Raw genomic sequence first — 27,936 nt, forward strand, 5'->3', positions numbered from 1 at the left:
CAACAGCTCAATTCATGACACCAGCACCACCACCACCCCGCCACTTACCCCCCATGGTGTCCATATGTTTGTTCTCTACATCTGTATCTCAATTTCTGCCCTGCAAACCAGTTCATCTGTACCATTTCTCTAGGTTCCACATATATGTGTTAATATACGATATTTGTTTTCCTCTTTCTGACTTACTTCACTCTGTATGACAGTCTCTAGATCCATCCACGTCTCTACTAAGGACCGAATTTCGTTCCTTTTTATGGCTGAGTAACATTCCATTGTACATATTTACCACATCTTCTTTATCCATTAGTCTGTCGATGGGCGTTTAGGTTGCTTCCATGACCTGGCTATTGTAAATAGTGCTGCAATGAACATTGGGGTGCATGTGTCTTTTTCAGTTATGGTTTTCTCTGGGTATATGCCCAGTAGTGGGATTGCTGGATCATATGGTAATTCAATTTTTAGTTTTTTTAAACAACTTCCATACTGTTCTCCATAGTGGCTGTATCAATTTACATTCCCACCAACAGTGCAAGAGGGTTCCCTTTCCTCCACACCCTCTCCAGCATTTGCTGTTTGTAGATTTTCTGATAATGCCCATTCTAACTGGTGTCAGGTGATACCTCACTGTAGTTTGATTTGCATTTCTCTAATAATTAGTGATGTTGAGCAGCTTTTCATGTGCTTCTCTGCCATCTGTATGTCTTCTTTGAAGAAATGTCTATTTAGGTCTTCTGCCCATTTTTGGATTCGGTTGTTTGTTTTTTTAACATTGAGCTGCGTGAACTGCTTGTAAATTTTGGAGATTAATCCTTTGTCAGTTGTTTCATTGCAAATATTTTCTCCCATTCTGAGGGTTGTCTTTTCGTTGTCTTTATGGTTTCCTTTGCTGTGCAAAAGCTTTGAAGTTTCATTAGGTCACATTTGTTTATTTTTGTTTTTATTTCCACTACTCTAGGAGGTGGATCAAAAAAGATCTTGCTGTGATTTATGTCAAAGAGTGTTCTTCCTATGTTTTCCTCTAAAAGTTTTACAGTGTCTGGTCTTACATTTAGGTATCTAATCCATTTTGAGTTTATTTTGGTGCATGGTGGTCAGGAGTGTTCTAATTTCATTCTTTTACATGTAGCTGTCCAGTTTTCCCAGCACCACTTATTGAAGAGACTGTCTTTTCTCCATTGTATATCCTTGCCTCCTATGTCATAGATTAGTTGACCATAGGTGTGTGGGTTTATCTCTGTGCTTTCTATCTTGTTCCATTGATCAACATTTCTGTTTTTGTGCCCGTACCATATTGTCTTGATTACTGTAGCTTTGTAGTATATTCTGAAGTCAGGGAGTCTGATTCCTCCAGCTCTGTTTTTTTCCTCAAGACTGCTTTGGCCATTTGGGGTCTTTTGTGTCTCCATACAAATTTTAAGATATTTTGTTCTAGTTCTGTAAAAAATGCATTGGTAATTTGATAGATTGAATCTGTAGATTGCTTTGGGTAGTATAGTCATTTTCACAATGTTGATTCTTCCAATCCAAGAACATGGTATATCTCTCCATTTGTTGGTATCATCTTTAATTTCTTTCATCAGTGTCTTATAGTTTTCTGCATACAGGTCTTTTGTCTCCCTAGGTAGGTTTATTCCTAGTTATTTTGTTCTTTTTGTTGCAGTGGTAAATGGGAGTGTTTCCTTAATTTCTCTTTCAGATTTTTCATCATTAGTGTATAGGAATGCAAGAGATTTCTGTGCATTAATTTTGTATCCTGCAACTTTACCAAATTCATTGAGTAGCTCTAGTAGTTCTCTGGTGGCATCTTTAGGATTCTTTATGTATAGTACCATGTCATCTGCAAACAATGACAGTTTTACTTCTTTTCCAATTTGTATTCCTTTTATTTCTTTTTCTTCTCTGATTTCTGTGGCTAGGACTTCTAAAACTATGTTGAATAACAGTGGTGAGAGTGGATATCCTTGTCTTGTTCCTGATCTTAGAGGAAATGCTTTCCGTTTTTCACCATTGAGAATGATGTGTGCTGTGGGTTTGTCGTATATGGCCTTTATTATGTTGAGGTAGGTTCCCTCCATGCCTACTTTCTGGAGAGTTTTTATCATAAATGGGTGTTGAATTTTGTCAAAAGCTTTTTCTGCATCTATTGAGGTGATCATATGGTTTTTATTCTTCAATTTCTTAATATGGTGTATCACATTGATTGATTTGTGTATATTGAAGAATCCTTGCATCCCTGGGATAAATCCCACTTGATCATGGTGTATGATCCTTTTAATGTGTTGTTGGATTCTGTTTGCTAGTATTTTGTTGAGGATTTTTGCATCTATATTCATCAGTGATATTGGTCTGTAATTTTCATTTTTTGTAGTATCTTTGTCTGGTTTTGGTATCAGGGTAATGGTGGCCTCATAGAATGAGTGTGGGAGTATTCCTTCCTCTGCAGTTTTTTGGAAGAGTTTGAGAAGGGTGGTTGTTAGTCCTTCTCTAAATGTTTGATAGCATTCACCTGTGAAGCCATCTGGTCCCGGACTTTTGTTTGCTAGAAGACTGTTAATCACAGTTTCAGTTTCATTACTTGTGATTGGTCTGTTCATATTTTCTATTTCTTCCTGGTTCAGTCCTGGGAGGTTATACCTTTCTAAGAATTTGTCCATTTCTTCCAGGTTGTCCATTTTATTGGCATAGAGTTGCTTGTAGTAGTCTCTTAGGATGCTTTATATTTCTGTGGTGTCTGTTGTAACTTCTCCTTTTCCATTTCTAATTTTATTGATTTGAGTCCTCTCCCTCTTTTTCTTGATGAGTCTGGCTAATGGTTTATCAATTTTGTTTATCTTCTCAAAGAACCAGCTTTTAGTTTTATTGATCTTTGCTATTGTGTTCTTTGTTTCTATTTCATTTATTTCTGCTCTGACCTTTATGATTTCTTTCCTTCTGCTGTCTTTGAGTTTTGTTTGTTCTTCTTTCTCTAGTTCCTTTAGGTGTAAGGTTAGATTGTTTATTTGAGATTCTTCTTGTTTCTTGAGGTAGGCTTGTATAGCTATAAACTTCCCTCTTAGAACTGCTTTTGCTGCATCCCACAGGTTTTGGATCATCGTGTTTTCATTGTCATTTGTCTCTAGGTATTTTTTGATTTCCTCTTTGATTTGTTCAGTGATCTCTTGGTTATTTAGTAACGTATTGTTTAGCCTCCATGTGTTTGTGTTTTTTACCTTTTTTCCCCTGTAATTCATTTCTAATCTCAGAGCCTTGTGGTCAGTAAAGATGCTTGATATGATTTCAATTTTCTTAAAAATTTACTGAGGCTTGATTTGTGACCCAAGATGTGATCTATCCTGTAGAATGTTCCATGTGCACTTGAGAAGAAAGTGTAAACTGCTGTTTTTGGATGGAATGTCCTATAAATATCAATTAAATCTATCTGGTCTATTGTGTCATTTAAAGCTTCTGTTTCCTTATTAATTTTCTGTTTGGATGATCTGTCCATTGGTGTAAGTGAGGTGTTAAAGTCCTCCACTATTATTGTGTTACTGTCGATTTCCTCTTTTATAGCTGTTAGCAGTTGCCTTATGTATTGTGGTACCCTTATGTGGGTGCATATATATTTATAATTGTTATATCTTCTCCTTAGATTGATCCCTTGATCATTATGTAGTGTCCTTCCTTGTCTCTTGTAACATTCTTTATTTTAAACCCTATTTTATCTGATATGAGTATTGCTACTTCAGCTTTCTTTTGATTTCCATTTGCATGGAATATCTTTTTCCATCCCCTCACTTTCAGTCTGTATGTGTCCCTAGGTCTGAAGTGGGTCTCTTGTAGACAGCATATATATGGGTCTTGTTTTTGTATCCATTCAGCAGTCTATGTCTTTTGGTTGGAGCATTTAATCCATTCACGTTTAAGGTAATTATTGATGTGTATGTCCCTATGACCATTTTCTTAATTGTTCTGGGTTTGTTTTTATAGGTCTTTTTCTTCTCTTGTGTTTCCCGCTTAGAGTAGTTTCTTTAGCATTTGTTGTAGAGCTGGTTTGGTGGTGCTGAATTCTCTTAGCTTTTGCTTGTCTGAAAAGCTTTTGATTTCTCCATCGAATCTGAATGAGAGCCTTGCTGGGTAGAGTAATCTTGGTTGTAGGTTTTTCTCTTTCATCACTTTAAGTATATCCTGCCACTCCTTTATGGCCAGCAGAGCTTCCGCTGAAAATCAGCTGATAACCTTATGGGGATTACTTTGTAATGTTGTTTTTTGTTTTTCCCTTGCTGCTTTTTTTTTTTTTTTTTTTTTGGCGGTACGCGGGCCTACTCACTGTTGTGGCCTCTCCCATTGCGAAGCACAGGCTCCAGACGCACAGGCTCGGCGGCCATGGCTCACGGGCCCAGCCGCTCCGTGGCCTGTGGGATCTTCCCGGACCGGGGCACGAACCCGTGTCCCCTGCATTGGCAGGCGGACTCCCAACCACTGTGCCACCAGGGAAGCCCTCCCTTGCTGCTTTTAATATTTTATCTTTGAATTTAATTTTTGTTAGTTTGATTAATATGTGTCTTGGTGTGTTTTTCCTAGGGTTTATCCTGTATGGGACTCTCTGTGCTTTCTGGACTTGGGTGACTATTTCCTTTCCCATGTTAGGGAAGTTTTCAACTATAATCTCTTCAAATATTTTCTCAGACCCTTTCTTTTTCTCTTCTTCTTCTGGGAACCCTATAATTTGAATGTTGGTGTTTTTAGTGTTGTCCCAGAGGTCTCTGAGATTGTCTTCAATTCTTTTCATTCTTTTTTCTTTATTCTGATCTTATTTTCACCATTTTGTTCTCCAGCTCACTTATTTGTTCTGTTTGAGTTATTCTGTTTTTGATTCCTTCTAGTGTATTTTCCATTTCTGTTATTGTGTTGTTCATCTTTGTTTGTTTATTCCTTAGTTCTTCTAGATCTTTGTTAAACATTTCTTGTATTTTCTCAGTCCTTGCCTCCATTCTATTTCCGAGATTCTGGATCATCTTTACTATCATTACTCTGAATTCTTTTTCGGGTAGATTGCCTATTTCCTCTTCATTTATTTGGTCTTGTAGGTTTTTACCTTGCTCCTTCATCTGTGACATATTTTTTTGCCATCTAATTTTTTTTTTTTTTTTTTTTTTTTTATGAGTGGGATTGTGTTCCTGTCTTACTGGTTGTTTGGCCTGGGCTTCCAGCCCTGGAGTTTGTAGGCTATTGGGTAGAGCTGGGTCTTGGTGCTGAGATGAGGAACTCCATGAGACCTCACTTGGATGAATATTCCGTGGTGTCTGAGGTTCTCTGTTAGTCCAGTGGTTCAGACTCGGACCTCCCACCACAGGATCTTCAACCCAACCCCAGGCTCGTGAACTAAGTTCCCACAAGCTGCCTGGGGTGGCAAAAACAAATAAATAAAATGAAGAAAAAGAACAATAACAAAGTAAAAAATAAAATTAGCCTAGGAAACTAACAGATATGTTAGGAAGAATATAAAAATAAAGTTATAGATGCATCAACAACTTGAAGGTACATCAGTACCACAACAGTAAAAAAAGTGGAGGAGGGAAAAGAAAAAAAAAGTGGGGACGGGGAAGGCCTTTGCTGTGGAGGGCAGGGCCTAAGCAAAGGCAAGGTTTGGGTAGTGGGTGGGGCCAATGCTCAGGATCCGTGGGGCTGGGAAAGGCCCTGGGGGCTGTGGGGGGGTGGAGCTTAGGCTCAAGGAACAGAAGGGACCCAGGTGTGCCCCCCACCTCTGGTCTCAGATGGTAGGGGACCTCACCTGGGAGCCCAACAGGCTTCCTGGACTGAGTGGGTGGGGCAAACGCCCTCTTCTCCTCTCCTCTGGTCTGGGAGGGCCCCTCCTGCGTGCCTCTACTGTTCTCCCTAGCCTCCCTCCTATGCCCCCAAGGACCGACGCAGCCTGGAGGGGGGTTTGGAGGGCAGGTACCGGCTTGGGAGCTCAGCAGGCTCCCCTGCCCAAGTGGGCCAGGCGATCCCGCTCTGCTCCTCTCCCACGCTTCCCAGAGAGTCCCTCCTGCCTGCCTCTCCTGATCTCACCAGCCTCAGGGGCGTCAATCCTGTCTGACCTCCACTTCTTCTCTGCCCTCAGCCCCACTACGTCCTACCAGTTCACTTTGGGGTTCCTCCTGTCTCCTTGGGCATCAGAGTCCCCCACCAGCAGCAGGCAGGTGCCCTAGTTATGGGGAGGCGCTAACTCTGCGTCTTCCCACACCACCCTCTTGACTCTTCCTTCCCTAACTATATTTTCATAGACAGCTTGGGGTAACATGTGAACTAAGAATATATTTTCATGTTAATTTCATCTGAAAACAAAAATAGAAGTGAATAAGTATATTACATAAATCCAGACTGATTTTTTGACTGTCTCTGTATTGACTTTATTTAAAAACATGGATGGTAACCTAACAATGTTAATAGGCAGAAACATTGAACTGGTGCCATTTTGGCAGTTCCAATGAAGAAACCAAGTGGTAATTAAGTTTTCCCCTTTCTTGTGGAACATGGTTATACAACAGTTACATTATTCTGCCAGCGAAGTAGCCCTAGGAGAATTAAAGCATCGCTGGAAGCTGTACTCTAGGGTTATCCATGGAAGTATTTCAGAACTTTCTACTAATCAAGCACAAATCCCCAACATGGGATTATTATTATTTTTAGCTGTTGAAAATTAAAAAGAAAAAGAAAAATATGTGCAGGAAATGTTTTTCATCTATGGGTTAAGCAGTACTCAAGAGAAAGCTGTATTCTAAAGGGTGAGAGTTTTAGTCAGGATTCTTGGCTACCAGGGACTGAAACCCAACTCAGACCAGTTTAAGCAAAAAAGGAGGTTTTGTGTGTTTTTACAAATCCTGGTGTAACTCACAGAACCAAAGGAAATGTTGTAGGAATGGGGCCCACTAGGAATTAGGCCCGCGTCCTGGGAGCACATCAGTATCCCTAGTCTCTGCTTCCCATTTCTGCATCTGTCCACATGCCAGCAGTATTTTCTTAGACATCTCCACCAGGTGCTCCCTCTGTGGCCAGAGGGGTGGGTTTTGTGATTCGCCGCCTGCAGCAGGACCATATGAAGTAGGAGGAGGAGCATTTTGCCAGAAGGGGAGGGTGCTGTTTGGAAAGATGAAACACTTTGGGTAGGACACATTTAGCAAGAGGAAAAGAGACCTCAGGTCTGAAAGATCAACTGGATTGGGTTATGTTTTGACAACTTCCTAAAACTACATAGACTAGATATTCCTAGGGAATGTTAGAATCTTTTTAAAAGACATGTATACACACACACACGTACTTACATATTTTGTACAGATGTCCATGATACGTTAAATGAAAAAAAGGTCATAAAATAGTGTATGACAGGTTCTATTTCCATAAAAACAAACCATCCAGCTCCTATATATATATATATATATATGTATGTGTATCTTTGTTTGAGTGAAGAGAAAGGTGTGGAAGGATACAAAGGCTGATATTGTTGGTTACATCAAGGAGTTGAGAATAGGAGTTGGGGCTGGGGGAGATGATCAGCTTTGCCTTTATATATCATGTATTGTGTCATTTCACTTGTTAAAATAAGCTTGTGTTATGCTCGTAATTTGAGAAACATCCAATTAAGGAAAAAGAAGAGGAGCCTATTCCGACTGACCTCAGGAGCGTGGATGCAGGGATTGAATGTGATAGCTTGGGAGTCATGTCATTGTTTTTTTTTGGCTGTGCCGCATGGCTTGCAGGATCTTAGTTCCCTGACCATGGATTGAATCCGGGCTCTTGGCAGTGAGAGCGCGGAGTCCTAACCACTGGACTGTGAGGAAATTCCCCGGGAGTCATGTTATCTTAGGCTGGCAGGCCAGGGCATTCCACTCTTCCCAGATTTCCAGGACTGGGAAGCACGGCAGAGGATGTTGCAAACCAGACTGGAGCAGCAGCAAACTGGAGAGATCCACAGCACTGTTGTTCACCAAGTCTGTATCCCGTACAGAAAGCAGACCTAAGTGCATCAGACCTACCACCACCCCTGATATAGCAAAATCTCCTGGGCAGGACCCTTCCTACCCAGCACACAGATGGCTGCTTCTGCTCATGGACTACCCCTGCTCCAGTCAGCCATGGCAAGAACAGCTGGGCTACTTTCAAATGAAGCACCTGATCTGAGCCACTAATTATGCGCGAAAGCAGAACTGATGCGCCCCTTTCATGGAAAAGAAGGCCAAACGGCTGGCCCTTTGAGCCTCATGGTCTGTTCGGTTTGGTTAAGAACTTCCAATACCTGGCACTAACCTGCTACAGAGGCTCTTATCATAAGTAACACACCCTTAGGATTGTACATGGATGAGGATGTGTGTGAGGTCGAGGGGTCTCCCTGTCTGTTGTCACAGAACCACCATAATGAATGTGGCTAAAGAGACATGGGCTGAGGTCCTGACGAGGGAATCGGTGATGTGCGATGTTCTGAGGTGCTGAAGATCAAACAGACAACGGCAGCTGCCACTGCAGCCAGCCCTGCCATTTACTGGGTGCCTGGACTGTGCTGGGTGCACCACATACATCTTAGTGTGTAATTCTCAACGATTTGGGTGGCTGCTTTCAGTCACAGTTGATAGTTGGGACTCAGGGTAAGTGATGTGCGTCAGGTCCCACTGCCAGTAAATGGCAGGTTTGGGTTAGGACATTTCCCCCCAAACCACACAGCCTCCTGAGGAGCGAGCCTTTATTGCATTTCCCACTCACTAGCCAAAGGAGTTAGAGCAGCTCTGATTTTAGATGCATGGTCTTCATTCTTGAGATGGAATTGTTCCATCAGAACTAAAACCTAATTAAAAAATAATAATGTGCAGAATGGAAGGACGATGTAAGGCAAGTGGCTTCTGCCACTGGGAGGGCCATGCCTGTTCTCTTACTGCCACCTACTAAGAGGGACTAGGGAGAGAACGGATCTGGGCACTGGGATTCGAGTGTGAACCCAGTTCGGGACACTAAATTGTAGGTGCTTATGGACCTGAGGCAGAGGTGGCCATGGGTGATACTCATTTGCATCTCAGAGAGTCTTTGAACAAGACAGAAAGATGGAAGAAAACTCTAGGTGCACAATGAAAAAAAAACAACACACAGAAATAATATGATCCCAATTGTTAAAAATTGGATATAAATTTACCAAATAACAGTTATGTATGGCTATATGGTAGAATTAAGGGTATTTTATTTTCTTCTGAATATTTTTCTCTGTGTATCAAGACTATTTGTAGTGAACATGCATTATTTCAATAATCAGGGGAAAAAGTTATTTATAAAAGAAAATGAAACCTGTTTCTTTAGTGGAAAATGTCCCATCATGATATGGGCGGGTGATAAGGTAGTGCCAGTAAGTGTGTCTGAGTGTCCATCACTATCCAAGATGTATGTGAACAGAAGCTCAGGTTCTCTGCATGATTACAAACAAACACAAACAAACAAACAAACTCAGCTTGTGGCAGTTGACAGATCAGGAGCTTGATAGGAAGTAAGAAGGCCAGCTGTAAAGGGCTGTTTTCTAGAAATACTGGAGCCTTCTCAGGCCATCCTCACCCACAGGCAAGCTTCAGAAATATGGCTCTGGGAGAAGCTGTGGTTATGGCTTTGTGGCTGAAAATCAGCATTAGAGAAGGGTAGGAGTCTGAGTTTTCAAAGCAGGTGTCCTGCCTGGCAGTGGGTAGAGAGCCCAGCCTTCTGAGTCTGTCCCTTGATGCCACAGCTTGTGTTTCAAGCCATTATTCCCATTCATGGCATGTAAGTTAGGTTGAGAGAACTTCCTATTGAAGCTGCCAGCTGAGCTGTGACTGGTCATCCATTTGCAGAAATGAGTGCCTATCCTGGTCTGAAGTAATTGCTTCTGGTGTGACCTAGCTGGGCTGCTTACTCTTGTTGGTCCATCGTTGCTTGGACTGTCAAATAAAGGAGTGGGGATGGAGGATATGTTTCAAAAGCTTCTTCGAGCTCTGAGATCTTAGGATCCCCTGTTCTTTGGAAAATGGAAATATCTTATAGGAGGTGATTCAGAGTGGCTTATTGTACACTTCAAAAGTGGCTAGTGTGACTGAGGAACTGAATTTTAAATTTTAATTAATTTTAACTAATTTAAGTTTAAATTTATATAACCACATGTGGCTAGGGGCTACCCTATTGGACAGCACAACTCCTTAACTGGAAAATCTAACACGAGGTGAGCATTTTGAATGCCTATATATATTTTTATATATACCTATTTTTGAAATTAAAAGAAACTTTTTATAATGTCAGAAAAACGCTTTGGGTTCATTACACACAATACAGACAAGAAGAAGAAGAAAGTAAAAAATAGTCACGAAAATACCTACTCAGAGATAACTGCTATTGGCACCTTGGTGTATAACCTTCTAAATTCTCTTCTGTGCTTACGTCTTAGATAGCCAGCTGGCTTTCAAAAGCATAGTTTGAAATCATCCAGGAAAGGGATAAGATGTGTTAGAAAGAGAGAATGCCTGCTCATTGCCCAGAAGAGAATACTGATAAAGATTTTAGCAATCTGCCACGGCTGATGTTTCCTTTCTGGGTGCTAGGTTATCAATCCCATGGGATGGGATGCATTTGGATTGCCTGCCGAAAATGCTGCGATCGAGAGGAATCTACATCCAGAAAGTTGGACACAGAGGTATGTGTTTACAGGCATATTCAAGCACTTGTATACAGAACCCTTAAACAATTTTTTTAACCTGTGCACAAGAAATAGAAAGTAAAGCAAACAAAACATTGCAGTCTGCCGAGCAATAAACAGTATTGTCTGTATTTGGTGTTTGCCTTTTTGCACACTGTATTCTTATCTAAGAAATAACAAAGAGGGTTTGGATATCATTCATGTGTTCATTTTGATGCTTTGTTATTTAGTTATTCTTCCTTTGAGTATTTGCGTTTGGAAGGAAAAAGGAGAAGGAAAGGGTGACATTTGTTAAATTTCTACAGTGCTCTTCATCTTCGTGACTGTAGTTTGAGCCATATACAAATTCCACATTATAATTTTCTCTGCAGATTCTGTTAATTTTTTGCCTTCACCATTCTGAAGGAAGAGGAACTTAGATATTCAGCGAGGAAATATATGGCCAATTTATTCTGGGTGTGGCTTTCTCCAAGGAGGATATACTCTCAGTACCCACTGTGCCTCAGGCTTCCATGTACTTGTGGGCCAGCAGTGCCCATCCCTCTCCCTCCTGATAAAGCCTCGAGGGCCTTATACCAGAACCCAGCAGAATGTTCTGGGCTCACTCCAGCCCCTTTCACAAAGCCTTTCCTCACCCTACCCGGTTCAAAGTCTATCCCCATTGTCTTTCACCTCCCTTTGCTTTATCTTGCCCAAGGCTACATTGTAAAAAGAAATATCTTCTGCACCATCTATTTGTCTTTTTTCTTCCTAATCCCTAGTTTCCACTTTTCCAATTATGGTTAATTCTAGAGTAACGGGAGTGATGAAAAAAGGAGGAAATAATGATTTAAATAAAATGGGTCAAATATGGTATAAGTTTGATGTAAGCTAGGCTAGGGATTGGCAAATTCCATGGGCCAAATTTGGCCCTGCCTGATTTTGTAAATAAAGTTTTATTGGAACACAAGCCACACCCATTTGTTTATATATTGGTCATGGCTGCTTTCATGATACAATGGCAGAACTGAGTAGTTGTGACAGAGACCATATGGCTCACAGAGCTGAAAACATTTACCATCTGGTCCTTTACAGAAAGTTTGCCAACTCCTCCAAGGAGGAGTAGTATGCTCCTCCAACTAGAGCATAGCAGTAAAGAAGATGGCCCCTGAATCAGGCCACATAGGTACAAATCCTGCCTTTCCTTCTTCCTAGCCATTCACCTTGAGCAAATTACTTAACCTCTCTCCGCCTCAGTTTATTTATCTGTAAAGGAGGGATAGTCATAGTTCCTACCTCTTATGAATGGATAAAGATTAAGCACTGTCTTAGTCAGCTGCTATAACAAAAATACCATAGTCTGGGTGGCTTATAAACAACAGAAATGTATTTCTCTCAGTTCTATAGGCTGGGAAGTCCGAGATCAAGGCACTTGCAGATTTGGTGTCTGGTGAGGACCTGCTTCTTGGATCATAGACAGCTGTCTTCTCTCTGTGTCTTGACATGGTAGAAGCGGCAAGGTTGCTCTCTGGAGTCTCTTTTATAAAGGCACTAATCCGGTTACCTCTCATAGTACCTTTGGTTACCTCAAAATACCATTACGTTGGAGATTAGATTTTAACATAACAATTTGAGGGAGACACAAACGTTCAGTCTGTTGCAAGCACTTTTCTGCAAAATGCTTAACACGAGGCTTGGAATTAAAATAAGCTATTGTTAGCTAATCAGAGATCACCTAGAGAACTTCTTCATGGTTTTCCATATTTTCAGTCTGCTTGTACTGAAAGGGGACACAGTAGAAATTAATTAGTCCTTTTTCTTTAAAAAGAAAAAAGAGGACCTAGAGATCATCATATTAACTGAAGTCAGACAGAGGAAGACAAATATCGTATGATATCACTTACATGTAGAATCTAAAAAAATGATACAAATGAACTTACAAAACAGAAATAGACTCACAGACATAGAAAACAAATTTATGGTTACCAAAGGGGATAGTGGGGAGGGGCAGGGGGAAATAAATTAGGAGTTTGGGATTAACATATACATATTACTGTATATAAAATAGACGAACAACAAGGACCTATTGTATAGCACAGGGAACTATACTCTGTCTTGTAATAACCTATAATGGAAAATAATCTGAAAAATATATTTATATGTATATATGTATAACTGAATCACTTTACTATATATCTGAAACTAACACAGCACTGTAAATTAACTATATTTCAATAAAAAGTTAAAATTTTTTTTAATTTAAAAAATTTAAATAGAAAAAAGTAAATAATATTTCATATTATATTAAAGTTGATTAATTTACTTCTCTCCTCTTTTCCAATTGTTGGAGAGTTTTCGGTTTTAGGTTTTGATTGACAAAGCACTGTATGGCTCCTCCTGGATTCCCGCAATTTGTATGTTAAGATTTTTCTTTTCAGTCGCTTTTAAATTTGTAAATGCTTGGCTTAAATTTGTGCAGAATACAGGCATATGGATGGCCAGGAGTGCACAAATCAGAAGGGTTGCCTTCCTGAATGGCCTGGGAAAGGGTTAGTCCCTAGGACCAAAGACTATCATGGTTTTTAGTGGATTTTACAAGGGTCCAAAGAATAGATGTCTTCTACTAGGCAGATATTTTCACGGATTCTTAGTAATTAATTTCTTCGCCAGGGCGAAACAACACTTAAAGCCCTTTGGAATAATCTAGACTTTTCCAGTTTCCTTTTCACATTCTCAAAGTGTAGTTTGTTTATGGCTTTTCCTGTTTCTAAAATCCAAACTCTTTTCCCTTTGTTTCGCAGTAATATTAGACACATGAGGAAACAACTTGATCGACTGGGCCTGTGTTTCAGCTGGGATAGAGTAAGTCACCTTTTTCCTGGAAGGTCTTTATTTTAACCAAGGTCCTGATTGAATGGGGGATTGTGCACATTTACTTTATCTTCCTTCTCTTCAGGTTGGGAGGAAGGAGGAAAAGAAGGGTGGCAGAAAGCAGGAGGGAAGGATTAGCACTCCACAAATAAAAAAGTATCCCCAGTGGATAATTTGCCTGCAAACAAGTAATTTTCTGTGGGATTAAGCTAAGAGAGTTAACTTCTTATTTAACTTCACAGTTGGCTATTATTTATGTGTGGCAAGAGCTTTGCACAAGGATTTCTCGTGTTCTCAGCAATAGTTTAAAAAGACTATTGGAATCTATGTAAAAGTGATTAAATGTCAACCCATGTGGTCCCTTTAGGTGATTAGGTGTAGGCTGATGGATCATTTATCTCTTTTGTTCCATGTTTGGAATTGAGGCTTATAACAAAAAGCCTTTTGGTATAAAATGTTTTCAAACTGTGTATTAAACCACTGGAGAATTCCAGACCTGGGTGGAGTTCAGTGAAGACCACCTGGGTGTTAGGAACACCCACACTAAATACGGCTGAGCCCTTTAAAGCTCTGGCCAAAGACCACCCCTTAGACATTGATGAGTGGTCTGTTAGGTAAGATGAACTCTTGCTTGTCCTCTCCACGAACCAATGTCGTGATCTCTCTTAGCATCCCACTAACTCCACAAAATGCTTTTCATTGCTGGGTCTGTCAGGTTCAAGATCATATCCTTTTACTCATGCGAAGCACCTGGAACAAACCCAAATGCAATCACCTTCTCCTCCTCCCCCATAATTTCTTAAATGATTGCGATTTGATGAGTACAGTAAAAAAGTGAAAATCAGACACGTTTAAACAGTCCCTGCTTTTTTCTTTTTTTCTTTTTTAGCTTCTTTAGATAACGTCATGGGTTGAATCAAGTTCTTGTTGTAGCACTGATGCCATTTTTATCACTAACTTGCAAGGTCACCAGGGTTTCATATGGTAGAGGTGTGAAAAAGTCCTGGTGCCTGAGTCAAGTTGTCCTGAGGAGCCAGTGGGGAAGTGCTGATGAAGAATGAACTGCATTCTAATGTGGAGAGAACTGAGTAATGCCCTCAGCTCTCCAGAGATGCGTTGGTAAATTCCTTGAGAGTAGAGATGGGCTTGTTAACCCTCTAGGATGAGAACTAGCCTAGTCCTACGCAGGAACAGCAACCATAAATAGTTCAAAAATTAATGCATTGTTTTCCTGATTATCATAGAAGATTGGAATATGCAGAAAAGTATAAGGAAGAACATAATGTGGTTAATGTGGTTAACCACAATGTGGTTAATTTAACGTCCTTGTATGGTTCCTTGTAGTCTTTTATTCTGGAATATTATATAATTTACTTTTGCAAAATAGAATTCATAATTTGTGTTTTTTATTTTGCTTTTTTTTACCTGCTATTCATGAACATTTTCCCAGTTTATTAAATATTCTTTGGAAAAAGTGACTTTTTATAGCTGTGTAGTTTTCCATCTTATGAATGTATCATGATTTATGTAACCTACCCCTTATTATCTTATGTTTAGATAGATTCTAATGTTCCTCTGTTATAAATATAGGTTCTCAATCACTCTTGTAAAAATCTGAAGTCCAGAAAGCTGTAAAAGCGAAAAGTTTTTCCATAACTCATTTGCCTGCAAAACCTGACCTGAACTGATGTTTATCTCACTTAGAATGAATATTCATATATTTTACTCTAGGAATAGTGATGTAATTGATTACTAGGTGCTCTCCCAGACCTAGTTAGGTAAATATACTGTTACCTTTTCATATCCAAAAGGTCTTAGTTCTGAAGCACCACAGTTGGACCACAAGCATTTCAGATAAGGGATTTTGAACCTGTTAGTGCAGGATTGTAGATAAATATCACCACCCCTTCTATCAGTGTCTAATAGTTACTGAACAATTCCCATGGGCCAGGCACCCATAATTCTCTCTTCAGATCTCTAGAAAGCTCTAAAATGTGGGTGATTTTATTGACATCGTTTTATTGCTGGTCACCCAAGTGGCAGGGCTGGGCTAATCCACTGGCCACTTTATGACTGCTGTGCTCACCCCCCGCACTTGGAGCAGATACTTTAGTACATATATTTTATTTCCTTAATATGACTTCTCAAAAAACCATGAGCAAGTTTAAAGCTTACAGTACTTGAATTTAAAGATACTTAAAGGTATAATTTGCTTATGTTACTTTGCTATTGCCAAATTATCCTCCATAAAGGTTATACATATTTACACTCCCAAGTTATTATATAGTTGTTTTCACCTGTACTTCTTTTGTTATTAGTGATGAGTTTTTCCCGTGCTTTTAATGAATGTTTGAATTTGGGGAGGGAGTGTGTGTGTGAATAATCTAATCATGTCTTTTGCCCATATAGTTAGAGGGTGTTTGTCCTTTTCTTAACGATTTTCATTTTGTTACAAATATTTTCCCTCAATTTATCATTTGCCTTGCATTTTGTTTGTAGTGGGATTATTGTTAGCACACAAATATGTACTTGGAAAGGCCTTTCAGATAAATACATTTTTATTCTCAATCTTTTGTTTAATTTTTGCATTTAACTCAACTGGAATTATTTTAGTATATGATATAAGATAAGGAATTCCTCCTTTTTCTGAATAACCAATTGTTTCTTTGATTTTCAAACATTCTTTTCCTCATTGATTTAAAAGGCTAACTTTATTATAACCATCTTCTTTTACACTGTTATTATACACTAAGTTCTGTTTCTGTTCATTTGATCCATTTATTACTATGTCATTGCTAAGCTATTTTTAGTTACAGTTGCTTTATAATTGGCTCTAATACCAGGTAACAGAAGTTTCTTCTTATTGTCTGATACTGACAGTGCCATCCCTACTATCTTGTGTTTCTGTTTCCTTGATATATTTTGCCCATTTGAAAAAAATTTTATCCTTTATTTGTTGAATTCTTTTGGTGCATCACTTGTGGATACAATTAATTTAAAAAAATTGAAAGATGGACAAAGCATATGGGGGAACCTTTTAGCTAATCTAAAATCTTTGTCTGTAACAGGGAAGTGTAAGCTATTCGTATTTATTTTTATAACTAGTATAGCAATTCTTTATTGTGCTAAAAGATAGCTGTAAGGGTCTTAAACCATGTGTTTAGTATCAACATAAAAAATAAAACAGAACATATGTTTTTGCCTCCCATGTGTCAATAAGATAAGGAGATTAGCTGGCAGCGTTGGGTCTTCATTGCTGCACGCAGGCTTTCTCTAGTTGCAGCGAGCAGGGGCTACTCTTTGCTGCGGTGAGTGGGCTTCTCATTGTGGTGGTTTCTCTTGTTGCGGAGAATGGGCTCTAGGTGCATGGGCTTCAGTAGTTGCAGCACGTGGGCTCAGTAGTTGTGGCTCGTGGGCTCTAGAGCGCAGGCTCGGTAGTTGTGGCACGTGGACTTAGTTGCTCTGCGGCATGTGGGATCTTCCTGGACCAGGGACCGAACCCGTGTCCCTTGCATTGGCAGGTGGATTCTTAACCACTGTGCTACCAGGGAAGTCCCACACTTTCCACTTTCTAAATCTATTTTCCAGAGGTTTTTTTGGGTATGTTCTGAGATTTTAGGCCTAATTTCTTCTTCTTCTTTTTTTTTAAATTAATTAATTAATTTATTTATTTCTGGCTGCGTTGGGTCTTCATTTCTGTGCGAGTGCTTTCTCTAGTTGCGGCAAGCAGGGGCCACTCTTCATCGCGGTGCGCGGGCCTCTCACTATCGCAGCCTCTCTTGTTGCGGAGCACAGGCTCCAAACACGCAGGCTCAGTAGTTGTGGTGCACGGGCCTAGTTGCTCCGCAGCATCTTCCCAGACCGGGGCATGAACCCGTGTCCCCTGCATTGGCAGGCAGATTCTCAACTACTGTGCCCCCCAGGGAAGCCCCCTAATTTCTTCTTATTGAAATTTTTCTTATCATGTATCATTCCTTAAACATAGATCTTTGCTTTTGGTTTTAGAATCATTTTCATAGCAAATTACTTTAACTGAATGCTTCTTAACTAGTTTCAGTGCTCATCATAGACCTTATAGAGCATGATCTTGTAGAGCATGATTGCCCATTTTCACAATTTAGCTTCATGAAAGAAAATGTTCAGATATTTTAGCTCTTGCTTTGAATCTTCCGATATTGCATGTTATTTTCATAATGGAGAATGACTTTTCATTGCTTTCACCTATGACCAACAACTTACTGGGGTATGGAATTCTTTTTTCTTTCAAATCTCTTCAGTAGACCTTGATCCTTGATTTACTGTCTTAAAAAAAATACAAATTATAGACTTACAGGAAGTTGCCAAGATAGTATAGACAGATCCTATGGACCCTTCACCCAGCTTCTGCCAATGATAACATTTTATACAACTACAATATAATATCAAAACCAGGAAATTAACATTGGCACACTACTATTAACTAGAGTACAAATTTTATTCAGATTTCACCAGTTTTTATATGTACACACAGTGTGTGTGTGTGTGTATGTGTGTGTGTGTAGGAGTAGTAGTAGTAGTTCTGTACAATCTAATCACATGTGTAGATTTATGGAATGACCACCATCTGGCCCATTGACCTCTGATGGAGAAGTCTGAGGCCAGCCCAGATCATCTCTTTGTAATACAGTGATCTTTCTACCCTCGTTTTGATGCTTGTCGGACTCCTGTCTCTGCCTTTTCCATTTAAAATTTTCATCAAAGTGTAGCTCAGTGTCCATCCTTTCATTTTAATTTTGCCTGGTGCTTGGTGACCACTTTTGATCTGGAGTGTAGGTATTTCCTCCTGTTGGTTTTCTAGACTCTCTTTCTCAAGAACACTGACTTAGAGTGTTTGCTCTATTCACTGTCCTCCATTGTTTTCACCATCTTTCTCATGATTTTGGTCCCTTTGTTCTTCTCTACCTTTTGGGAGAACTCATGTTTGCTTTCCACATCACTGATTCAGTTTCTATTGAACCAGGCCTGCTTTATATGGTTTCTAATGCAGATAGTGATGCTGTTGTATTTTTAGATTGATTCTTAGTGTTCCTTATCTCATTCAGTTCCCATTTTCTTTCTCAAGCCTCTTGGCCAACTGCTTTTTTTTTCTTCTTATTTTGCTATCTTATCTCATTTCATAGACTGTGTATGTTCAAAAATTTTCTTGAGAGTACAAGGTGATGCTCTTGAAAAATTATTTTTGCTTCTTGTAATAAATCTTTTTACAAGTTTGAAATGCTGTGCTCTCCTTGTTTGTTTCAGAAGCTTTTCATAGACACCTTGTGGATTTTTCCCCCATTTCCTGAGTGAAGTGGACTAGTGTATCAGTTTAGGGATCCATCAGCATGAGGGGAGCAGAGTGGAAGCTCTGTCATACTCTCTGCCTCATTCATTTCTGTCCGGGTTCAGGGAACCCATAGCTCCTGGGGCATCTTTCTCTTTGCTCTGATCTTTACCTGGGTGTGAGTTGTGGTATCACAGATGCCCCTATGACACCCTGACTGCTTCAAATATTTCTGAGGCACCACAGACAGGCGTGTCCAGTTGGTGGGGTTTTTACCTGCTCTGTAGCCCACTCTCCCCTCTGGATTTGCCGTTTCAAGTAAGGGGTGCCAGAGCCCTGCTTCTCAAGAACCCAGTCTGTCCTTAAGAGGGGGAGATGCTATTTGACTTACGGTATTTTTCTTCAACCTAGTCCCATCTGCCAAAATTCCTTGTCATTTCTGGCATGTCAGTGGCATCTCTGTTATTTCCTGTATTGGTGCAGTCCCCTCGGCCCCCATCTTTATATTCTCTTGGTCTTTTTTTTTTTTTTTTTGCGGTACGCGGGCCTCTTACTCTTGTGGCCTCTCCCGCCACGGAGCAACAGGCTCCGGACGCGCAGGCTCAGCGGCCATGGCTCACGGGCGCAGCCGCTCCGCGGCATGTGGGATCTTCCCGGACCCGGCCACGAACCCACAACCCTGCATCGGCAGGCGGACTCTCAACCACTGCGCCACCAGGGAAGCCCTCTCTTGGTCATTTTAATGGGAGTAATGGAAACAAGTTTAGATACATGTGTTCTTGACGCCATTTTCCCCAGAAATCCACCAGTGCTTTTTAATGAAACCTTTACAATCTGATTGGTCATATAGAGCAGCAGAGTGAGGAGGTACAGGAATAGTTTATTTAATTGACAAGGCAGATCTGTACCCTTTGCAAATAACAATCCTAAAGTCCCATAAAAACTGGATAATTAAGCAGATGGGTATCTGACAGTTAACAGAATATTTAAAAAATACGATGGCTCAGAAATGTTATCTTCCTCCCCCAGGTGGAGAAAGCTAACTTGAAAACGTAGGTCATGGACTCATTCTTCCTGTCTGCCTGGATGGGAATCCCTGTAGGAATGGTCCAGCTCGGGAGCTGCATTCTCATCTTTCTTACAGAAAATGCTTAATTCTCTGAATTAAAAGGAAAAAAGTATACATTTCTTGAATTAATGGTGAGCCAGAATGATAATCAAATGATGTCTTTTAGCTCAGCACTGTGTTTCACTTTTTCAGATATTATTCCACAAATAGCTTGTATCATCTCGATTTGGAAAGTAAGAAACTGAAAGCTGAATTTGAATAGTTGAACATCTACTAAGGGAAGAGTGAAGAGGAGATAAAATTCCAAACTGTGCAGTGAGAGAGATCAGACATGTTTTTTTGTGGAGCACTTCCTTTGTGGAATAATTGGCAGCCTTTCTGGAAAGGGTGTGACCCTGCATTCTGCTCTCATGGGTTCAGATTATGGCCTTGGTGATCATGCACTGGTCCTAGGAGATGCCCCCGTGAGTTCCTTGTGACAGTGACATAGTTAGCTTCTAAGTTTTGTGGTATGGCCCACTGAGGCAAGTGTGTCTCTGACTTTGATCTCTACCATCTCACCAGTGCTCTGGTGCCTGAGCTGGTTCTGGACCAGGCCTTGGCTGTGTTTTGATTGACATAGACTCTGGGGCTTGATTTTTATCAGGAGTCATCTGGATAATTATGTGGGGAGCAGTGCCCTAGGAGTTCCCTTCAAAACCAGACAAGTATACGAAAGGAAAAAAACATCCAAACCAGATAGGATTCAAAGTAATGCCTGTGGAATCTGCGAGAGCAGGGCTTTATTAGCTGTTTATGGTGCTTGCTGAGCAATCCCCAAACACTCATACTCCAATGTAAAACCAAAACAAAACAGGAACATAGGACTGGGCATAAATGATGTTTGGATTAACTTTTCTTGTCTCCTTTACTAGAGTAATCAAGAGTTGACTCTGCTGAGTTTCTTTACTATGGAGATCTTATGAAATTTTATTTGCACTCATTTTCACTGGATTTTAAATTCCTGTGTTTGATTTCCTTCTCGTGTTTCTCCATTCTGCCTTCTCTACATGTTGGTGCCCAGTAATAAGACTGATGGCTTTGCCCATCAGTCCCGTTGGGGCCAGGCAAACATAGGAATTACTGCCCCCAAGACAGTCATCCATTGAAACGAACTCAGTGTGCCCCCCACCACGTTCCCCAAAGGCTGAGCGGGCTAACGTGGATGTGTAGTGTGGTTATCCTGGAGCAGTGGAAGAGGCACATCGGAACTGGGCTCCATCAGAATTTTTACTGGGACAGGCTTTTATGATGTCGAGCTTTTCCAAGTTTTATCCATCAATGCTGCACAGCCTACATAAATTAAGGGGGTTGCTGAGGCATTTGTGGCATCTCCACCATGTGCAGATGGTGCTTTGCTTCTATTTGCATCTCTTTGCTTCTATTTCTCTCTCTCTCCCCGTCTTTCTTCCCTTTCACTGTCCTCTTTCCATTCCCTTATTCTCATCCATTCTCCTTGACTCACCTTCCTTCCTTCCCTCCTTCCTTCCCTCCTTCCTTCCTTCTTCACAATTCCATTATCACACCTAAAACAATTAATGATAATACCATAAAATCCTGGAATACCAGTCATTTTGCAGATTTCACTGGTTGTCTTATCAGTATTTCTTATTCCGTGGGTTTGTTTGCCTGCACTTCTGCTGGTCTTTGTTTAGCCTTTTCTTCCCCACCCTCATGTCATAATCATGGTTTGGAACCAGTACTCTCTTTTCATCCAAAACACACGCCCTTTGGACCATACCTGCATGAGTTTATTTTCAAAGACAGCATGATTTGTATGATTACAAAATGAAAATTATTATTGCTTCAAGACCCTTACTACCTCGGAATTTTATTTACATAGAAGACTAGACATTCGAAAGGAAAGATTAAACTCCAAGAAATAATGAGGGTTCCAGGATAATAGAAAGATATATTTTTAACGGTTTTTATTTTAAAAGAATTTAAAGAATAGCCTAAAACAAAAAGAATTTAGGGCAAGTGATTGCCTGAAAACCTGGTTGGGAAGATTCCCATTGTGAGAGCTCGGGGTTGTGGTTGCCTTGACAACGTGTAACAGGCCCTCGAAGTGTTTGACTCTCTGAGTCCTCTTTCAAGTCCTTACAGAGGTGAAGCAGTTGGTCTGGTAGATCTCTGACTCTAGATTACTTTCTGTCTCTCAGAATCAGAAAATTAACCTTTTTCCAGAGGTTTTTCTTTTGGTTGGGAGGGAAGAGGCAATACCTTTGTTTTAACTGAAATGAATTGGCAGCATATCTCTAGTGCTTTCATTTCAGGGAAGGTTGGTGCTGGTGCATAAGGGTTAGTGTTCAGAATTATCATCATCTCGAGGCTGAGAACCGTGTCTCATCATGAATACCTAGCACACATGCAGCTGACCTCATGCACAGCTGTGACAGCTCAGTCCTTACCAGCCTAAAACATGGAGGGAAGTTTTTCATTGCCTCAGACAGGATAGTGTTCTTGGACTCTTCAGCCCTAACTAAAGAAGGAGGTCTCCTGGGGCCGCTCAGCAAATGTGGCTATGCAAGGAAGTAGTTTGTTTTATCCTCATCCCCAGTGGTGGTCATGAGTCCTATCAAGGATGTACACTCTGGCTAATGGGAATAGAATTTACCAATTTAATACTTGTTAAATGCTTCTAGGAGATTGGATCTTGGATGCTCATTCCAGAGGCTTGAGTTTTGGTGATGGACTTTGCCATTCACACATGGTGGGCATGATCTATTGCTCCCTCTTTCCCCATGGCTGAATCAGGTCTCCAGGTCAGTTTTGCACAATAGCCAGTACAACCTTTGACAGAACAGGTGCTTGTAGGTGTACGATGCAAGGTGCTCTAAGCATGTGGTTCAAGTTCAGAAGGTCTTGAAGATGAAGTTGTTACTCCGTGAAAATAACAAGGATCCTTTATTTATTTTTTTATTTTTTTTATTTTTTTTGCGGTACGTGGCCCTCTCACTGTTGTGGCCTCTCCCGTTGCGGAGCACAGGCCTCGGACGCGCAGGCTTAGCGACCATGGCTCATGGGCCCAGCCGCTCCGCGGCATGTGGGATCTTCCCAGACCGGGGTACGAACCCATGTACCCTGCATCGGCAGGCAGACTCTCAACCACTGCGCCACCAGGGAAGCCCACAAGGATAATTTATGTGTGTGCTTATACCAGTGATTCTCAAACATTGGCGAGCATCAGAATCACCAAGAGGGCCTATTAAACCACAGATTTCTGGGCCCCACCCCCAGAGTTTCTGATGCAGTAGGTCTGTGGTTTTGTTTTTCTATTCAGAAAAAAAGGATCTTAGGAATGATCGTGCTCCCAAACCTTATTAGGTAGGAATCATAAGAAGACCTACCATCAATTTTTTCTGACGTGTGGTAGCGCATAAATGAATAATAAAAACAAAATTTTAAGAAATAGTCAATGTTTTTGCAAATACAAGATTATTTTTATAACTTCTTTCACTGTGAAATATTAAACGTGGATAGAGTAGAGCAAAAGCATGTATGTAAAGCTTAACGCATTATTGGAATGTACAGCTACCACCTAGGTTAAGAAATAGAACTTTGCAGCACCCAGCAGTTCTCTGTGTGCCCTTTTCCAATCACAACTCCATCTCTCCCCACTACCACTATCATAGGGAACCTCTGTTCTGGCATTTATGATAATCACTGCCTTGTTTTCAGTTTTACCACCTGCATATGGTTTTCATAGTTACATAAATGAACTCAGATAGTATGTGTTCTTTTGCGTCTAGCTTCTTTAACTCAACATTACGATCAGAGAATATTCTCTGTATGATTTTCTGGAGGAAAAACATTCCTGTGTGTCTCCTGTACTCTCAGTACTCTACTACCGCACCTTCACTTCTGACACCAGATGTGTGTTCTACAACTTAACTCAATTCTGATACTATCTACATGGAGATGGTGTCAGATCCCACAAGTTAAAGGCTTAGCCCTACAGGACTTTCCCCGTCCCCCACTTCTTATGACAATTACAAGTCCAGGTTGTTACCTATGCTTCTGACCAACTGGCTATAAGTCAGAGGTTCCCACAACCCTTCCTTGATTAATTTGCTAGCAAGAATTCATGAACTTCACAGAATTCAGGAAAGCAGTCTACTTACTAGATTAGTGATTTATTACAAAGGACATCAAAGGATACAGATGAACAGCCAGATGAAGAAGTATATAGGATGAGGTCCAGGAGGGTCTCAAGCACAGAATCTTCTGTCCCATTGGAACTGGGATGGGCCACCCTTCCTGCATGTTATCATCCAGAGGCCCATCAAATCTTACTGTTCAGGAGTTTTCATAGAGCAGGGATGGTCTCCCTGACTCTCCGTTTGAACTCCTCTGACACTGTCCCATCAGGGATAGGGAGGGGCACCTCATTACTGCTGGTTGGGGTAGAAGTCAAGACCCCACCCCTGTGGTCTCCACTGACACCACCAAGGGTTTTTTTTCTATGTTAACTTGCATTTTATTTTATTTTTATTGAAGTATAGTGGATTTATAATGTTGTGTTAGTTTCTGCTGTACAGCAAAGTGACTCAGTTATACATATTTACATTATTTTTTTATATATATTCTTTTCCATTACAGTTTATCATAGGGTATTCAATATAGTTCTTTGTGCTCTACAGTAGGACCTTGTTGTTTATCCATTCTGTATATAAAAGCTTAGCGGCCAGTACAGGTAGGAGAGTCCCGGCTTTCCACTCAACCTCCTGTGATGCCACACTGACACAGAGAGAGATTGGGCTGCCTTGTTATTGCCTCCCAAGGTTGTAAGTCTAGACTCTCCACTGAGCCCTTGCTGGCGAGGGTAGGACTGTCATTTTTTTTCTGTGGTGTTGACTAAGGTAGAGCAATTATTGTCTAAATTTTCTCTCTTGCTAGGCTGTCCCTTTCCTGGTACTCTGGCTAAAGAGAGCAGGCTGTTCTTTTTTTTTTTCTTCTTCTTTTTAATTTTTTGTCTGTACTCCTTGGCATTTCTGGATTACTGGCTTCATTAGCTCCAATTTTGGGACTTATGAGAAAATCCGTGGAACTCACCACTGTGTCACTCCTCAGGTGCTGAGGTCTCTAATTAGTCTACCTTCTCTTTTCAATTTATTGGAGTCTATGTTTGTTTTATACATATATATAATATTCGAGGTTTTTTGTTGTACTTAGTGGAAAGAACAAGGAAAAGTGCATCTATTCCATCTTCCCAGAAGAAGACAGCATATATAGTTTCAAATCCCTCCTTCTTCTTGTGAGATTCTGATCTGCACTTCCCTGCCCGTAATCTTTCCCTTAAACATCATTGGACTAAAAGATCTTCAAAATAATTTTGTATACTATTTTCTAAGTTTATAGTTTTATTTCTTAGTCTGTGTCACATAGGAAATCTTTTAAGCTGTGATGGGTTTCTACTACTCGTTGCTTATGGCGCTCGCAGGCAGCAGAACAGCTCATTTTGGGCACTGCTGTCATTTTTGCATCCTAGGAATTGATGAATTGATATTTCCTCTTCCTCTGGATCCATGTCCGTATCTAACAAATAGCCTTCACATTATTCAGGAAACCTAGAGAACTCACATCTCAAAAATATCTTTCAGATGACTCTGCCCTGTTGATCCTGAAACTTTCAAGTATGTTGCAGATAAAATTAATGTTCTTTTCCTTCCAGAAAAATGGAACAGTTGTAGAGAGCTGGTTTGGCACGGATAGTTGAAATACTGGCATCTCCCCAAATAGACCGATGACAAACTGCAACTCAAACCCATTCCTCTCATCTGTAGTTTAATGAAGGGTTTTCTGGACAGTTTAATGGACAGTTCCCAACTGTCTAGTTAGAAAAGCTGTCTGTATTGTTTGACTGCCTTGATGAAATTCTTGTCAGCTGGCAAAGAACAGTTACCAGGAAATCAGGCAAATTGTTGCTTCTTGTCCGATTATGGATAGTTTACAGAATCTTGTGCAGTTTGTAGCAGGAGGCAGCTTTCAGGTTACCATAAAAATGACAATGCTCAAAAAATAATGGTCAAGGGACTTCCCTGGTGGTACCGTGGTAAAGAATCTGCCTTCCAATGCAGGGACGCGGGTTCAATCCCTGGTTGGGGAACTAAGATCCCACATGCCTCGGGGCAATTAAGCCCGCATGCCACAACTACTGAGCTTGCGTGCTTCAACTAGAGAGCCCACGTGCTGCAACTGTAGAGCCCACATGCTCTGGAGCTGGCACGCCACAACTAGAGAGAAGCCCATGTGCTGCAAACGAAAGATCCCTCATGCCTCAACAAAGATCCTGCCTGCTGCAACTGAGACCCAATGACGCCAAAAATAATAAATAAATAAATTAAATTAAATTAAAAAAAAATAGTGGTCAAGAAAATAGCAAAAGAGGAGCTTACTGATGAGTCTGATTTCAGTTCAGAAAGTGTGAGTTGTCTTCAGAACTGCGAAGACCATGATTTCCCTTCACTTAATATTCATTCTCTAAATTGGCTTCAAGAACATGTAGAACATGAATCTTTCAAATTACTTGAAAATTTAGCTGTAGCCCTAGATTTGAAAAACAAGACCTTTAAGAATAAAATACATGCTCTATAAAAGCAGAGTGTCTAGCATTTGTCATTTTCAATTTTCATAAAATGCTCATTTTCAGTCTAAAGTTAGTCCTGAGATGAAGAAACATAATTATGTAAAAATGAGTTCTTAAACAAATGCTTAGGTTCATGATTTATTAATTACCCTGATATTAACACCTGTTCCCTCAGTTCTAAAGAAAGGAGGAGAACAGGGAAGGTAAAGGAGGCCAGAGGGAGAAACTCAGCCAAGATGGAATTAAACAGATGGTTGAAGGAAGAGGGATGAGAAGATAAAGCCAAGATGAAGCGGACAGTGAGGCTGAAGAAGCCTGGGCAGTGGCAGTCATGGGGGGTAACAAATAGTTTAGGAGGGAGGAAGCAGTGGCCGTGTGGTCTAGAACAGGGACCCCTGGCTAGGACTGTAGATGACAAAGAGTTGTTGGGAAAGCTGCAAATGCAATGGAATAAAGCAGAACTGGAGAGGTGGGAGGGATGGGTCTAGGGCCTGGAATGCCTATGGGAGGTAAGGTGGGTGATGGATTGCCTTTCTTTTCTCTCCGACACAAATGGGTGTGAATGGGATAGGAATGGGGCTGACAGTTCAGAGAAACTGCTTAAGGGAGGAGAGACTGTGAAAAGGCTTAATGCATAGGTAGGTGGCCTGAATCTTCATGCCCCCTGACCTAATGCCCATATGTTGTTGGTACTCAATAAATCTCTGTGGAATAATTCAGTGAGTAAATGAGGAAACAGAGCCCTGGGTTGGATGGAAATTCCCTTCTTTTTATTCTCTGTACCTCCATTTTCTATCATGATAGCCAGTTATTGAGTCTCTCAGGATAAGGACTCGGTAAGGTAGACTCTTGGTGAGTATTTTCTCATTGGTGGATTAAATGGGGAGAAACACAGAATTCTGAACCAGTGTTATACCAGGGAGCTGAGAAACTGATCTCAAGTATGTCTCCTTTTGAAAAGCCATTTGTTTTTGATATTGTAGAAGTTGCTAATGGAGGTAAACGTGGTTCTTCGTTTGCCTTTAGAGGTTCAAAGGTTTTGCAGACAGGTTTCTTAGAACACTGGGTTCACTGTGAATTGGAGTGACATTTCTCATGTGAACCCCTACTTGACAACATTTAATGTGAATAAGCCAGACTAGTTCCAAGAACAAAGGCATTCTATTGATACTTTTTTAGAAAACCTGTTATATTTAAGAAAACTTGCAAGGGCTCTGTCTCAAAGCTTTAATTTGTTTTTTAAATATAGTGACACTTGACGTCCTGAATTTTGTTGTATTTGTTGCTTTAATGAAGATTTATTGAGCAGCTGCTATGCATAAATACTGGGCCAGACAGTGTTGGAAAGGCAGGCTGACCCTCTCCAGATTCCTTGATCCTCACAACAGTGTCGCAGTTTCCAGATGAGGAAAGTG

At 40.6% G+C, this 27,936-nt stretch overlaps 1 protein-coding gene across 22 annotated transcripts in view; it reads left to right on the top strand.

Moving 5' to 3' along the window:
- The window catches only part of LARS2 (leucyl-tRNA synthetase 2, mitochondrial), a 279,513-nt gene that overhangs the window by 131,990 nt on the left and 119,587 nt on the right, over window positions 1-27,936 (top strand). For 18 of the 22 annotated variants that reach the window (XR_012334582.1, XR_012334581.1, XM_033864716.2 and 15 more), the window contains 3 exons: window positions 10,578-10,669; window positions 12,051-12,101; window positions 13,453-13,513. The exons of 1 other annotated variant lie outside the window; for it this stretch is intronic. Coding sequence is in view for 19 of the 21 variants with exons in the window: in XM_033864716.2 (XP_033720607.1) it covers window positions 10,578-10,669; window positions 12,051-12,101; window positions 13,453-13,513 (204 nt within the window). In the remaining 2 variants the exon portion in view is untranslated. The remainder of the gene's footprint in view (window positions 1-10,577; window positions 10,670-12,050; window positions 12,102-13,452; window positions 13,514-27,936) is intronic. 3 more of the 22 variants (XM_073811088.1, XM_019946727.3, XM_033864718.2) reach the window with 1 other exon arrangement.

The sequence above is a fragment of the Tursiops truncatus genome, chromosome 10, assembly GCF_011762595.2.
Source record: "Tursiops truncatus isolate mTurTru1 chromosome 10, mTurTru1.mat.Y, whole genome shotgun sequence".
In the NCBI taxonomy this organism is placed as follows: Eukaryota; Metazoa; Chordata; class Mammalia; order Artiodactyla; family Delphinidae; genus Tursiops; species Tursiops truncatus.